Genomic DNA, 16,867 nt, shown 5'->3' with positions numbered 1-16,867 from the left:
TTTACACAAAGATTTGGGTTATGTTTGCTTTTTCCGTTGGGTGCTTGCATTTCATTAAGACCGGTAGTCTGTTCAAACAATGTCAACATAAGAATTATTAACTATTAAGAAATATAAAGTGTGGTTTTGACACGACTCGCTCATTTGTTTAGGAATTTGTTTTAAATGTACCGTCCGACGGTAGCTCGATTGGCCAAGTCTGAATGAAGCTCAACGACCAATCAAAAAAAAATTAACACATGTAGGTACATAAAATGCGTGAAATTTCACAAAAAAATCAGTTTATTTTGTACACGTGATTTGCGTTTTGCATGCCCAGCTAAGTTGTGGATGTTGTAACAAGAAGAGAAGACTTCAAATTTTCAAGTTGATTGGTTGCAACTTGTATATTTGTGAGAAATTGTCTAGATAATTTTAAGTTTTAATTTGTCAGAGCGTCAAAATTTGACAGAGCGTTAGAGGACAACCGTTTTTGAACCGTTAGCCTACTTGATCGGGACGTCTTCGACGTTAAATAACCGACTCACCAGCATCCATACTGATAAAATCCAGGAGGCCCTGGCCACAAAGCACCATAAAACTGCACAAAAACCACAAAAAGTAATGTCACTTCACTTGTCCAATTCCTGAACCGTCGATCGTACACATCCAGCGGTAATCGAAATCTGACCATGAAACAATGGGTTTAATTGTGTCGAAAATGAGGTCCCCGATTTGTGTTTAAAACTGAAAGAATCTTACGCACAACAGCTGTTCTTTTGAATCTCAGAGACCATTTGAGTGGAAACTTCATGGTCTTAACATTATATCGATGTATGTATGTGTGTTATTTAGAAGCTCCACCTTTGGACGCCTTTATGTTATAAAATGGCCGATTTACGGTGTTGGCCAATCAAGTTTGTTATGGTTGGGGGGATCCGAACGATTTTATTGGCTGACACGACGGGCATGACTGTTTTAGAATCCCTGAGCTAATTAGGTATACTAGGGTTAGAATATGTTTTTCTTCTTTGTTCCGCACAAGAATTCAGAAATTAATGCGCTAACAGATTCTTTTCAAACAATAACATCCGGTTTATATTCACATTATTTACGAAATCTAAAGTTTGTCTTAAAATTCGCCCAAACTAAACAAATCTGTCGTAAATGAGTTTCAATTATATTTTAACAATAACTATCATCTATCTGTTCAAACTATGATGTTCTACCGCTTTTAACTAATTATTATTTTTGCAGTTTGTAACATTCAATTTAACATAAGCAAATTTTCTGCCAATTAGAACTTTTTTATACCTACATATATCTATTAAATTTCATTTATTTAAAAGAGTTGTTTTGAACACTTAAGGATCAAATTTCGCTTTTTAATAAATTAAAAACAACAGTGATACTTGAATATGACAGTGGGGGTATTATAGGTATAGGTAGCGAAGTAGCTACACCTACTTACTATTTTTCATTAAAAAACATGAGAATAAATTAATTCAATTTTTTGTTTGTAGTGAAACATGACGTGCTGCGGTAATAATAAACATACTTAGGGATATTATAATGACAATGATTTGTGTCAGACCATGTAAACCTATATTTACACTAACACGCAATAACTCGTTCATAAAAATGATTATTTTGGGCACGCTTTCTTGCACAAAAGTAAAACAAGAAGCAGAATTTGACAATCCCTTACCTTCCTGAATAGTTCTGGACTGAGCATCATAAGACACACTTTAAATATTATATTATACCGGGTGAGTAAAGTTTTACCGCCCGAGCGAAAACACCCACTTCTAATCAATTTAAAATTCTCAAAAAATTCAGGAATGATTGTGTATCACTGTAGAACAGTGTAAAAATTTCAACATTTTTAATTAAACAGGTAAAGATTTTGTTTTAATTATTTATTATTAAATAGGGCGGTCAGTTCCACAAAAGAAGTAGGTTGTTTATGGTAGTCTTTAGGGAGAATTACTAGAAAAGTGGTCAACAGATGTTTCCCAACAATGAGATATTTATTTGTGACACTGCAGTTGTAAATCTTGGTCATTTTTCGCTCTTAGGTAATGTTAAAATTGGAATAATTTAAAAACGAATAATTATCTTTTGATGCGAATTTCATAAATGTGTTTGAATTAATTGTGAAGTATGAGCGTGTACGAAAAATTATTTTTTTACTCAAAATCGATTTTTTAAATTTTATCACTGAATAAAGTGACAAGGGAAAATTGATTACACATATTTGAAGTCTTATATCAAGGGAATGTAACCCTAAAATTTCGTAATTTTTACTAATTTTTTAATAGGGTTAATCGTGCGGGCGGTAAAACTTCACTCACCCGGTATATTATGAGAACAAGACAAGCGTGGTGAATGGTCAGTAGTAGTCCAGTTGGACTGGGATTTGGGGATTATCATTGCTTCACATAATTACAAATTGATTTGTTGCTTATTACGTGTAAATCGTGTAATGGCGAACTTCAACCCGAATGGTGGTTAAGTGCTGAGTCAATGTTGGAAATGAATGATAATATAGTCAGAATCGCGAAGCAATGCGATGAAGGTTTTGCAGTACCAACTTAAAACTGTAAAACTGCGAATTCTATCGTTCAATTGTTGGTAATTTTTATCCATGAGGATTGGCATGTCGAGGAACCAGCTTTTAGTCAATTTACATCAACTTGTTGATCAATAACGATTAAAGCTAATTGTGAGGTTAGAAGAAGTCGTTGCTGTTATTTAGTGTTTACGTTCCTTTTGAGATCCTCGTTTCATTGCTTTCCTGCGTGTAATAAAACAACTCTTTTCAGAGCTAACTTTTGCCTGTGTTTTTACGATCCCTGCAAGTTTCAAAACATTCGAAGATGCCGAATATTCGCGTTGACTAACGCAGATAAACGTAGTAATGTCGTGACGTTATGGATGTGTAATAACGTACACGCATTGCTTCGTGATTCTCACTATACCTACATAATAATAAAAATATGAGTAAGTAAGATAAACTCTGTGATCTGAAGGTATTAGAAGATTTTTCACAATACATTATCTCTGAACAGTGGTTTTTGTAAATAGACATCAATATGATTTTTTTTTGTGTTGATGCAGAGACTAATTTTACACACAATTTAAACTGAGTTGATATTTTTGGTACTGTGATTATTTCTAAAAATAGTAGATTGTATCATTAAGAGTAGAAGTGAGCCTTTTTGTGCTTAGCCCAGAGATTGAAGACCGAGACGGAGTCGAGGTTGCTACTGGGCGAAGCACAAGAAGAAGGCTGTATCCCCTTGTTAATAAATGGAGTCAATCACAGCACACCTGATGAATGAATTATTTATTAAAGCCCTGTACATACTACGGGGTCATTATAAATGTTTGTAACAACTAGTGGGTTTAGCGGCGCACCTAAAGCGTAGCGCACAGTCACCTACGATGGTACAATCATTTATAATGACCCTGTATTTTATCTTCAAGCAGATCACAAAACAAAAATTGAACATGAATTAATTTTTTTTAGCTGCAGTTACAGTAAAATGACAATTTCCAAACTTAGGTACGGTTTTCAAATTTTAAGGCACCAGTAATTCCTAGTTCTCTTGTTATAATATTATTACTTAATACTTGAAGGTTCAACAATATTAGTAAAGTCTGCCTACTAAAGTCTCAAGTTTAGATACTTTTTAATAAAGTTGAACGGCCATGTTGCTATTTTTGATTTTGACATCTGTCACCCATGCAATTGGGCGACTCGTGTTACACCACAGTGGTACCGGTTAAATATTGGTAATAATTTTGTTATTTTGCTTTTTTTATTAAATATTTCGTGTAATTATTGATAAATAAATCGTGAGAAATGCTTCAAATGACCTTACAGGCATCACTTAAATAATACATACTTTATTAAAAGATATATCTAGTTTTTGGCATTTCTTGTATTTTTGCTTGCGCTTTTACTGTCTTTTCACACAAAAAGTTAGGTTAGTTTTTGGTGTTGATGGCTAAAGTTGGCCATAGTCTCACCTTGTGCCAAAAATACCGAACTCACATCCGCACAGTCACTATCACTGAAAAATTGTAAAAAAATAAAAATATCCTATTTTAGACCAAAAATAAAGGCCCTTAGGACCTATAAAACATTTTTAGGCGCTTTAGGTACCTAATTAAGGCGTTTATTTGGGAAAATAGGCATTTTAGGCGATAGCAAATGCATGCTGAAGGACATAAATAGGGAATTTTTAGGGATAGAGATTTATTTTGCCTAAAATCCGGTATTTAGTAAGTAATAAGTAAATGTTATTTAAATTTTTTGGTGAAAAGTGTTTGCTGAGTTTCAGAAGTTTCTAAAAATCAGCAGTTGAGGACCCGCGACAATGATAATAAATAATATAAATATTATTGCTTAAAATTATAACAAAATTTACACAAATCAAGGTTGTATTGGTAGACATGAAGATAAATTGTGTAAAATAATGTATTGAATAAACTGATTGAAAACTGATTTTTTTTTGAGTAGGTATACGTAGAATAGCCTCAGAAATATATTGCATATAGTGTTACCATGTGACTCTGACGGTTCCAATTATAAAACTATCGGCTGTTTAATTGAAAAGTTCATCAAGTATTTGAATTTTTCACAACATCGTGAAGTATGTCTTAGAAGAGAAATGATAAACGCTAGGTTAGGACCACGTAAAGAAGTGACGTTATTGACTAAATTTATTTTATTTGTAATGTGAGTGTCATGTAATCAAAAAGGTTCATAATTAAAGCAGGACATGTCTCTGACTACATGTTTGGTAACATATAAAAAAACCTCTTAATTTGACGAAAGTCGCAGCGATGTGTAATTTGTAAAATTTCAAATATGTTGGATGTGTTTTTATATTGAAAGCATTAAATGCACACCAAGACAATTTTAAAATCATAGAAGATGTTTAAAATGTTTGTATTTTATGTTGAACTCTTTGCTGTAAGTCGACCAAATTTGCCACAGGTGTTAGAAAAACAAATTTTTTTTAGATAATGGTATAGCAATAAGTCAAATATCACAGGAGCATGGAGGTCAAGGAATTTCTGCATTTCGACTAATTAATGCGATCTTCAAAAAATTCTCTTCTTATAATAAGTCTCAAGTTTCGATTGCACAGTGAGGAGTTGCTCCATCTTGTTGAAAATAGAAATAGTGAATTTCATCATCATGCAGTTGATCAGTAAATTGATCCAAAATTTCAGTTCGATGTTTTTGGGCAGTTAGTGTACCTAATAAAAATGAAATACATACATACAATATTCTAAAAAAACATATTCCTTTGTTTTATGTTACCTTGAAAAAATATTGGTCCATTTATTCGTCTTTAACTAAATCCTGCAAAAACACAAATTTTTTCAGCATATACATACTCGTAATGCCTCTTCGACAATTTCATGTGGATTTTCACTAGTCCGTATTCTGATATTCTGTGAATTTAAATATTTTGAAGTATGAAACCATGACTCGTCGGTGAAAATAATCTGTGAAAAATCTACATTATTGCCTACGTTGTCGACAAGGCAATTAGAAAAATGTAATTAATCTTCTTGGATAATCTGCTGGCTCAATTCCGCCCTGCTGTGACACGGTAGGGATAAAGATGTAAATTCTTGTGTAATATTGTGTGAGTTGTTAACCCAATAAACCCAAACTTCCCCAGCTTTGGTACCGTTTCGAAAATAACTTTCGATTAAAAAAGTGAGATACAAAAATCGAATGTTGTTTACTTGTGAAAGCAGTTGATTTATTATAATTCTACAGAAAACGAAAAACTCAACTAAAAAAAAGTCGTTACACTGGCAAAACACAACATCAAAGAAGGCTTCAGCCCTTTTTCGCTCTTCTTTCGTCAAACAGTCATAGCCAACTTGATGAACTTTTCATTTGAACACCCGTTATAACTTCTTAATAATTACATACTTACAAATGTTTAATTAATTTACTTCTTAATGAAACATTTGCCTTACCTCTGCAATTGTCATGATGGGACCAACTATAGTTGAAATTCTAATATAAAAACGTCAAAAATGTTAATAGCGAAATCATGAAGACAAACGAGGTATTTTGGAATTCTCGTAGAACTGAATGGAGTAAGTGGCGTCTCTTCAGGAAGCACAACCACAAGAAATCGCATCATTACACGGGGTCTTGATGTTTCCTACACTGATTTGTGCCAGATCATCAAAACTGATACACTAACACGCAATAACTCATTCATGCAATTGAATAATCTACGTACATTTTCTTACACAATAATAAAACGAGAAGCAGACGATTATCCCTCACCTTCTTTTGAGAAGTCCTGAAGTAAGTATCCCAACATAAGACACAATTCACAAACATATATTAGGGATGCGTCTTTCTATTCGTAAGTCTCTTGAACAGTTTGGCAATAACAATAAATATTATCTATGTAATAACAGAAGGTGTAAGTAGTCTACTTGGACTGGGGTTTAGGATTTGTAATGTCTTCGGGTACCTAATATTATCTATTATCTACATATTTACCGCTTACTTGGGAATTCCTACGAGGACAAAGGTGCCGGGGCTAACTGTCAGAGATGGGTCAGATGATATTTATTTATAATACATATTACAAGTGCAAAAATCAAAACCAGAAGAGAAAATTAAAAATAAAATTAAAGACAACAAAAAACAGACAAACCACTTTCATTTACCTAATAGGTACATCAATTATAAATTTCCGTTAATAGCTATTTATTATACAAGTGACTTATTTGCTGTTAAGGCACGAGTGTAATACATAGTTTTACACCTCCTTCTGTAACAGTTCTTATTCTTTTTGATGTTCAATAAATTGTTCAATTCAATTATAAAAACAGTTTAATTATGGGTTCATAAGTGCACTAGTGTTTTATAGACCTCATAATATATTCAAAATCGGCATTATTATGACTTCATAATAAACAGGTGTTGGATAAAAAATATTATTAGAATTATTTTCGAGAAATTCGTCTACAGAGCAGAATTATTTGAATATTAAATATTTCTTTATCAGCGTATTTAAATTGCTAGGAGGACGTATATTATTTGTCGTCCAATAAGATTAGATATTTGGAATAAACCCCGTTGTTTCTTGTAGTATGTGAAAATGGTCAACGGAAGTTATATGACCTTATTTTGTATTGTTGTAATTTAAAAATTTGTTTGGCACCGAATAACGCAAAACATTGAATCACAAAAGCACCAAATAATATTTTTTAGATTTTTTCTATTCGTCACATAATTCTTCCATTTTTAATGTGATAATTAATTAAACAGAAGGGTAATCCGCGTCAATGAATCTAATGGTAAGACCCAATTTATCTTCTTCGTAACCAATTGATAAGTTTAACTGTGACATCTGAATTTACTTTATTATTTATTACATATTTGATGATTTTAGTACAATTAATTTTGTGCTTGTCTTCTTGTTGGAGATTTTGATAAATAGGTTGTTATAAATAATTGCACGCTCTCTCTGCTAAGTTTCTTATTCTTTATTCTTCTGCTTTTAATAATAAAACTGTATATAAAAATTATTGCCCCGCCATTTTCTGTTGTTTTTTTCCTTTTGGTGCAGTTTCCGACAGCCATTTCCAAGGCTGACTCGAACACTGACTATTTTCCATAGCAACACCATTTATTTCAACGAGTGACCAAATAGAGTATTTTCTAAAATATAACAATAGTTTGGGTTTTTTAATCCAGAGTCACAACGTTATCTCCTTGAATTACACCCGAATTTTTTTTTTCTCCAGATAATTTACTGCTTTAACAATTGCAGCACCTTCTACTTGTTTAAAACTTTATCACTTCCACCATTTTTCTTTTTTTCTTATTTGACGGTGATTATGGGTGCAGTTCAATCATGGACATCGCCAACGCTGACTCGATTACAAATTTTCTTGACCACACGATATTAATTTGTGAAACATTTTTGTCCGACAGAGTAAAAGTACGTAACTTCTACTTCGGTCCTTTTCTTCGAAGACTAAAGTGTTATTTTTATTCCAAAGGGATTAAAAATGATTGAAAAATTACAAGTGACTGAAGTGAAAATAAACAAGTTGTTTCTTTGACAACGTAGGTAATTACTGAAGTTCGGATTCCATGCAAATTGCATAGGTCTGACATTAATAGACAAAATTTTGGATTTTCTGGATATATTAACAAATTCTGAATGAAATTACGTCGTTTTAAACTAGTATATTAAAAGACAAGTTTCATAAGACCAGTCTTGAAGCACGAATTCAAGATTAAAAAACGAGTGGCTTAGCCACGAGTTATTTTAAAGAATGAGTGCTTCAAGGTCTTATGAAACGAGTTTTTTATACTATTTTCTGTAATTTGCCCTTTTTAAGCCGTTTTTAAACAAAAATGTTTACTTACCTCGATTTAGGGATTTTCGTAGCGGTTGGTAATGTCTTAATTTTAAAAGTGAAAATTTGATCAAGTCTTCAAAGTCGCCTTTTGTTTTATCCAAATTCTGTCACAAAACACGAATATGAAAGATAATAATCTTTCATGTACGCCCGCTGAAATACGTGAAATTCCCAAAAATACGGTCGCGAATTTGTTGCTTGATAAATCCTGATAAATAATCCTTTGCACATTTTGTAATTTAAACTGACAACTGTTCCGTGAAATAATGGCTATAAGGACATCCCAGAAGATTACGTCGCGTTCGTTAATATGTCTATTAGAGAATCAAAATGAAGGCAAATTACAAAAATTAAATTTCAAATTTTAAATGTTTTTACAATACTAATCTACCCCTTTAATAGTTTATTTTGATCCAAAACATGGATTCAGGTTGAAATGACATCGCATTTAACACTGAAATTTACTATCAATACCAACCCCACATTCAATAATCACTAAAAACGATGCTATAAAATTGATCTTTGTGAAACTGTTTTCGGTGTCACAATAGTATATTAAAGAACGAGTTTTATAAGGGTTGATTTGGCGCACGAGTCCCAAGTGTAGAAAACGACCCGTAGGGGAGTTTTGTATGGGACGAGTGCGCCAATGTCCTTATAAAACGAGTTTTTTTATGTTATTCCTTAGAATTTGCACCCTTGTTTTAATTTTTAAATAAAAAAAATAAATTTTCAAATTCTAGGGAATTTTGTATTAATTGGAAATTCAACGTAACGGATGCAACTACATCTGCAACGTATGTTAAAAAGTAGAGTTTAAACATTAATATTGGAAGTTTTTTGGTGTAAATGACAATAATACACTGAAATATTGATAAAAATTTTCTTAGAGATCTATTAAACTACGAGTGCTTTAAGAGATAGCCATAAACGACTCCAAATTGAATACAATAAATAGACCTATTAGAGACGCAGATTCTAAAAAATGCTCATTGTGACACCGAAGTAGAAAAAATGTATTATTTAACGAACAGTTTTGTTTCAGAAGAATCCAAAGATCCTTCAATGACAGGCAACGATAATTATTATCTAACTCATTTTTCTGCTCAAATATTTTAATTTAATAGGTATTTTATTATCTACGAGATTTAAGACATTCCCTATGCTCACAAGACACAATATTATTCAACTTCTATTTAGTATTCACTCGACAATCAACTGGAAAGATAATTATTCAGTAAAATTCACATTTCCGTAACATAGAACGAAAGTTACATATGTTCTTTCCGCACCATCATCAAAATTTTTCTCTCGATAATTGAATTATGTATTAAATGAATCTCTTCATACTTGCGTTTATTACGTTTCTCATAATTGTTTCAATACAAAAATTTCTTGATCCATTTAATTGTGGAAGTATTTTATTTCATTGCAAATTAAAATTGCTCATGCATATAACTTAATTCATTAAGATTAACCGAAGAATTAAAATTTTTCTTGATCATATCTAGAAAGCTAGAATTTTGTTTTCGTTTAAGTTTATCATCTATGATTAAGCAAATCATAATATCAGTTTACAATTGGATGCACTACATGTATTAAACAAACCATGTCACAAAAATAATATCATAGTGTATTACTAACAAGGGTTGAGAAAACTGTTACTACAGCCTGAGTGCCGGGTTTGAATCCCGGGGGCACCGATATATTTAAAGCCCATGGGAGTTAATAACATTTTTATGAAATTTTGTTCAAAAGGTTCATTATTATTAATTCATTATTAAATGATGTTACTGAACGTAAAATACGCACAAGCAAAAACAACTCAGTGAAAAACTGTGCTTTAATTATTTTTTTTTTATTTGTCACACATGCTTAACTAAAAATCTCTACCAATATTTTACTTGAGTCTTGCAAAAAATAATGCAACTTTACGTTCAGTTATCCATCATGGAAAAGATTTATACCAAATTTTAATCAGTCATAAATTTAGTTTTCTCTTGTTTGCTCTTTTAAACTTAAACCCATTTATTTTTTTCAGTAATTAAAATTGCGAATGAAATTCTGTCCAGATTGTCATTCATGTGGTCGTGCTTGTTTCCATCAATAATTAAATGTCAAGTTTGACGTACAAGGAGTTGTTAAAGAAAACGATAAAATTATGTTTGCGTCTGTTGTAACTAAAGCGGAAATCATAATTAGGTACTTGCGGTGAAATTTTGAAATGGTGTCAGATATCACTGGAATTTATAAACTTCACGATTTTTCAAAAGAAAACGATTTGAAACACTACAATGTGTCAACAAAATTAACGAAACCTCAGTAGAAATTGGTATAGATGTAATTTAGATTTAACTGGTGACAATTTCAAACGTATGATCCAATCTAAAAGTGTAATGTTGTTTTTCGACACCTGATATAATTTTCATCACATCATAATTTATACTTCTCTGTTAAACTGACAATTAATATGGTGACAATTTAATTATTAATAAATGACAATTCTGATGGATCAGAAACCATCGAGATTTATTTTTATCGTCTCATATTTTATTTTTACAAACAACGATTATTTAACTGTCAAAATAATTAAGAAAGACATTGAAATGACGAATGATAATCGTGAAAAGCGTATAACAATTTTATTATAATTTCACGATTTTCACGCAGATTTGTGACTACTCCTGCGATATTTTTAAATGTCGGTTTGTTGGACCCAGTCATAAATAATGTTGTTTGCGACAGGAATTTTGAAGCCGAATCAACTCTGACCGCGGAGAATGTTTTGTTCTAAACGTTTGTAATGTGACTTATAATATGGCAAATTTGAAGAGGTTCAAGCAACTAAAACCCGAATGTAATGGTGTAAAACGAGTGATATTTCACAAGAAACCAGGCAAGGCAGAACTAGTGATAGGATTTCGTGCACGGAGACACTCTTCAGCCGTATCTAACGATGTTCATGAGAGCATGCACTGGCATCATTTATATCGTGACGAAATGTGTGCTGAATTTTCGAAAAAAAAACAACTATTTTTCACGTAATTAAAAATATAAAAAACGTTCCTATTGTACAATATTTCGTTTTAATATAAAGATAAAAACGTCAGTTGAAGAAACGAATTTGTATACATACTATATACCGGGTGTTATGGAAGTCCACGTAATAAATTTAACTATCAAATTCCGCAAATTCTTCAAAACAGAGCTAAAATATTAGAACAGTAATCGTCCTTTCTTCAAAAAAACTGTGAAGTTTTTTCGCACAAAAACATTTTCACTCACCTCTTTCGTTTTAATTGATTATTATCCCAGGAGCGAAGTGTCAAATTAGTGGTTAGGAAAATGTAAAAAAAATATTCGATCCAAGAAAGATCGATATGTAAAAAATGTTTGCTTTAAAGAGTTCTTTCTATTGGTGATTAAATTTATTACCTGGACTTCTACAACACCCGGTATAGACTCTTACAGTCTTTTATTAAAAAATTTAAAATTTTTAATATTTGTGAAAATTGTAATGTTATGGACTAAATCGATTTACTCTAGTTTTATTAAACTTCAAGTACTTGTTCCTGGGACGTGATTATATTATTTACATTTGCGCGTACTTGTTATTAAAATATCGTTGTGGCAAATAAGGCCGTACAAGATTTAAATCTTGATGAAAATATTTCAAATTAATTATGTTGACAAATCAAATTTTATTTAGCTGTAAAAGTTGCTTGTACGATTTAATTAAAGTTTATGTAACTTTTAATTAAATATTTGAGGTTTCTCTGTTTAAAGAAATAAATCCACCAACTGTAACTAGAATGTCAAAAATGTTGTAATTATTATAAACACTTCTAAATCTAGGTTCGTATCTGATTTTGTGTTGTTCAAATGAAGTAGGATAAATGATTGAATATTGTAATTCGACGGGAGATTGATCTTCAAAACTTTTCATCTCTTTATTTAGGTAATGTAAAATAAATGACTTATAATTTTACAAATCACAAGCGTATTTATTAAACTCTTTGTAAGGAATCAACAATCTTTTAAAAAATATTTATTAATTTAACGAAAATATCAAATCATTATCAATGGTGGGGATGGAGGTGGCAGACGGCCATACCATTTTGGGTAACATGTCCTATGTAAGCAACTGTCTTTATTCCTCTTCTCATGCCCTTCATGTAGTTTAGTGATATTTCCAAGGCTGACTCGATTACAAATTTTCTTGATCACACCATATGACATTTTAAAGTGAAACTTAATAGTAGTACATATATTATTCAATGAGGGGATAATGCTGGCTATTACCCGTGAGGATGATTTTGTGTTACGAGCCGCAGGCGAGTGGCGGAATTCATCCCAATAATAGCTATTATCCGCGAATAGAATACTATAAATACTTTTTCTACGACTATGAAGAGAAATTGATAAATAAGTTTCATTATTAGACAAACTAAAACTGACGTTTGAAACTGAGGTTTTAAATTATACAGTGTTATCCAATAGAAGTAGAAAAAAATCATTATTAAACAACAAAAAAATCCCACACTCTAACAGATGATTCTAAAGGGACCACTAGAAACGACCATAAGATGCGAGGCTGAAAGGCATTATTTAAAGTGGCCTTTACAAAAATTCCTGCATTTAATTTTATTAAAATTAGGAGGTCCTGACCTAATTATTTTCAAATTTTCATACGTAAAGATCTTGCTAATTTTATTTTATTATTTGCAATTGTTAATCGCATACTTAAACATTTTTCTGTCCTATTTAGGTTCTGAGTGTTTTATTCATTTGTGTTCATTACACTAATCAAGCCAGCTTGGTTTTTATAATCGATTAAAATAATCAATTTTTAAACTTCAGTACTGATAAGTGATAATACACCAAAGATATTCCATAAAATTGTCCGCATATTGCGGGGGCTATGAAAAACAGATTTCAGAAAACGTGGTGCGTTACTTAATAATCTGTCACTTGTCAATCCTGACATTTACGTACATGAATTTATTTAAAAACATGGTTTTCATTCAAAAACAGAAAACATTTATAACAGAATTCTATTTTTTAAATGGTAACGAAGAAGATGGTGCTGGATTTACCAGCCACAACCTTGTTTCTTGAAGTTTCGACGAACCTCTCTTCATCATTGCTGTTCGTATGATTGAAGCTACGCCGCACGTTTTCAGAAGTTTTATTTTCCATAGCCTAATTTTCTAGTAATCCCAATTAAAGTTGAGAGAGTCAATGAAAATAAATTTAATGATTTAAATTTAATTTAATTTAATTATGATTTTATAAGTTCCCATTCTTAAACAATGCGTCGAAGGACTTCATTCTGTTGGTGAAAAAGCACCTTCTAAGAGGACTGTTTATTACAGATGGTACAATGAATATAATTGAAGATAACAATCGAATTACTTATAGAATTATTAGAAGTATCTTGGGCATTGGGATGACCCCCATTAACACAACCTTACACCATTACTTAATTATCAGAAAAAAATGTTATCGTTGAGTTCCTTATCATTTAGCAGATTCTCAAAAATTACGTGTCGAATGGTGCAAATATATGTTTTTTAAATAAAATGCAAGTATGTCTAAAGCAGTAAGTAAGTATACAGAGTGATCAACAAGAAACCAAATCAAGAGTGCTACCTCATCTTTTGTTTTATCGAAACGTATTTCTATCATGGATCAGCCGCTTTTATTTACTTGCTGCAAACACTCGTTTTGTTGGTTGCCTACCTCTCAAAAATCTATTATTAATTGCCTTTATAAATTTTTTGTAATTCATGAATAATAGATTTAAAAGCAAGTTATAATTAATTATTATTTATTATTGATTAGGGAAAAAACACACAGTTACACAAAATTCCTTCATAAGGCACAATCTTGAGTTACAAAATTTTAAAAATTATTATTTTTCACAATTCTTTGTTTTGTTATTTTCTGTAAGTGTAAAAGTTATTATTCTCTCATTTTTGGGTAATTGAGAACTTACTCGTATTTTTCTAGCAATGTTTAAAACATTTAAATTACTCCAAGGTCAAAAAATAAGTTTTCACAAAAACTGCTCAAAATGTTCTCCATTGTGGTCCAGACAGAATCAAACTCGCCTCTCATAATTTCAAAAACCCTTATGAATCTGTCAGTTTGTTTAGGGTAATGTGTGGGTTTTATTTCTTGCAACACACAAAGGGAAACAAATTAATATCCTTCTTAAAAATTTTCTGATAAGTGCCATAACACAATTTAACTTGCTGTCTTAAACGCCTTATGAAAGTTGAGGGATGTTCCTTGATAATTTGTCGAACATTTTGCACCATTTCTAAAATTTGAACTAAGGACTGACCTGACTTCTTCTTAATGATGGATTATGATGTGCTAAAATTAGGCACTATAATTTTAAGACATTGATAACTTGTTGATAACCAATACCATCAGGTTCGGACATCTGGCTTGAAATTCTTCGGTGTAAGGGGGTACAAAGTAAGGCCAGTCTTCATTTTCTTGTTTCACCCTCTTTCGAAAATAATCTAATAAAAATGCCTTCTCTTTAATGGTAAAACCCATTTTACAACTTATTCGGGGATAATTATTGCTTACAACTTCAATAAACGTCTGTAAACTTTGCCGAAATCGAAGATTTGTTTTCTAGGTTAAATCACATAAATTGTCAACAACAACAACCTTGGATTTTGAAATGTGACATTTCAACGAAGCATCTCCGTACCAGTGGCGTCGCGTTTGGCAATAAAGATGATCATTTACTTACTCTTACAAATGTAAAATGTTGCCCTTGTTAATCTTATAAATTGTTTCCCTTATCTTATAATAATAATAAAATGCACAATTATAATTCCAACGTCTAAAATTCATAAGGTATCATTTTTTATTAAATAGCGTTTGAGACCATAAATTGTCTACGCCCATGTTTTCACCGCTTATGTGCATATGATTTTGCTACGACGTGACCGATAATTTGCAACGCTTGCTCTGATTTGGATTCTTGTTGATCACTCTGTATAAAATAACATCAGTTTTTTTTTATATTTGTGTTTCATTTTTGGGAAATAAAAAATTGTACATAAAATGTATGAAATTCCTAGGTTTAAATTATGCACTTTGAGTGGCAGATGTGGTTTATTAGCACCACAATAGCTCATTACGTGCAAAAACTGAAGGAATTTTTTGACTCATTGCGTAGATCAGATAGCATCAAAAATTTTAATACAGTTTGTGATTCTTGATCACTGATCAGTGATCAGTAATCGTTCAAAATTTCAGTCATCTGATAATTGCTGTTAAAAGGCCAGGTAGAAAAGGTAAAGAAAAACTTCACTAGTTATAATGATGTCTGATTTGGGGTGCCTCGACGAAAGATTTTTTTAAAAAGAGGCGGAATCCAGCGTGTTAAGTGAGGCCCAGGTCCTTTAATCGAATATCGCACCAGAAAAAGAAAGTCGTGTTTGCAATGGCGAGACGAGACGTGCAGTCTACATCATTAGCGAGTGAAATGGGCCGTCACACATACTGAAGGATATCTCTGAGACGACGACGCCGCCGCCGTATTCTGACAGCGTGCGCCTGACCCTCGAGTGACAGATGAGGGGGTTATACAGACTCATAACGCAGCCACACTAAACAAATTAGCCGCAGATGATTATCTTCACTCTCACAATACACGCCATGTAAATTGTTATTATCTGAAAAGCGATAATCGCTAATGAGACAACCGGAAAAAAGTTATAGTGTACATAGTGCGTTATACGGCCTATTTACCTACCGTTTAGCTCCACGACCCATACAAAAACGTTTCATTACACCATGCTACATACTCAATTAAACAACAAACGGACCGATAAAATAATCACGCAATTACTTAATTCATGGATTTAATAACCGAGCTAATGGTTATGTCGACTCTTGCCAGTACATCTAAATGAGGAATGTCGAAGCACATCTGAAGAAAAATGCCAGATGATGGGTATCAACAACCTCCGGTGTAATTAACATAATTGGATTTTTTTCAAATGGTTGATGACTAAAATTTGGATTCTAGACAAAATAGTAAGACAATGTAACGTCCCTATAAATAAATTGCTACTAGGAAATAATGTTACATTCTGGAGGGATTGCTATTTTTATAGATCTACTTTAAAAATTAAATATTTTTGGAAATCTACCGTAACTAATTTTGTTTGTTCTTCATTAAAGTTGATTTATTTTTAGAAAACATTTCTAGGCCACACAAAATTATTAGAGCAAGTATTTGTTTCAAACGCATTCTCATCATACACGTGTTTAGCAACATTTCACACATTAAAAATTTAATATAAATATATACAGGGTTATTCACTTCTGAATTGCCAGAAAACACGGTTGATCACACATAATTTATTAACACGTACTCCAGAAACTGTTCAAAAAATTAAGAATAAAGTAAAAATGGGTCATAATA

At 31.8% G+C, this 16,867-nt stretch overlaps 1 protein-coding gene and 1 long non-coding RNA gene across 3 annotated transcripts in view; both read right to left on the bottom strand.

Annotated features, from left to right (window-relative positions):
- Positions 1–808, bottom strand: part of Poxm (Pox meso) — a 39,177-nt gene extending 38,369 nt beyond the window's left edge. The window contains exon 1 of the mRNA XM_069039078.1: positions 528–808. Within this exon, the coding sequence (XP_068895179.1) occupies positions 528–576 (49 nt within the window). The 5' untranslated portion in view covers positions 577–808. The remainder of the gene's footprint in view (positions 1–527) is intronic.
- Positions 809–14,222: 13,414 nt separating this feature from the next.
- LOC138124633 (uncharacterized) lies at positions 14,223–14,994 on the bottom strand. 2 transcript variants are annotated; one of them, XR_011157228.1, is made up of 3 exons: positions 14,845–14,994; positions 14,408–14,790; positions 14,223–14,355 (listed from the first exon to the last, which is right to left on the bottom strand). It is a non-coding gene; the product is annotated as an uncharacterized lncRNA (long non-coding RNA). The 2 variants fall into 2 exon arrangements; XR_011157229.1 differs by having other exon boundaries at positions 14,223–14,338.
- Between the last annotated feature and the right edge of the window lie 1,873 nt (positions 14,995–16,867).

This window comes from Tenebrio molitor, chromosome 2 (genome assembly GCF_963966145.1).
Source record: "Tenebrio molitor chromosome 2, icTenMoli1.1, whole genome shotgun sequence".
NCBI classification, from domain to species: domain Eukaryota; kingdom Metazoa; phylum Arthropoda; class Insecta; order Coleoptera; family Tenebrionidae; genus Tenebrio; species Tenebrio molitor.
Note: the sequence above shows the minus strand (reverse complement) of the source record. Positions and strands in the feature narration are given on the sequence as shown.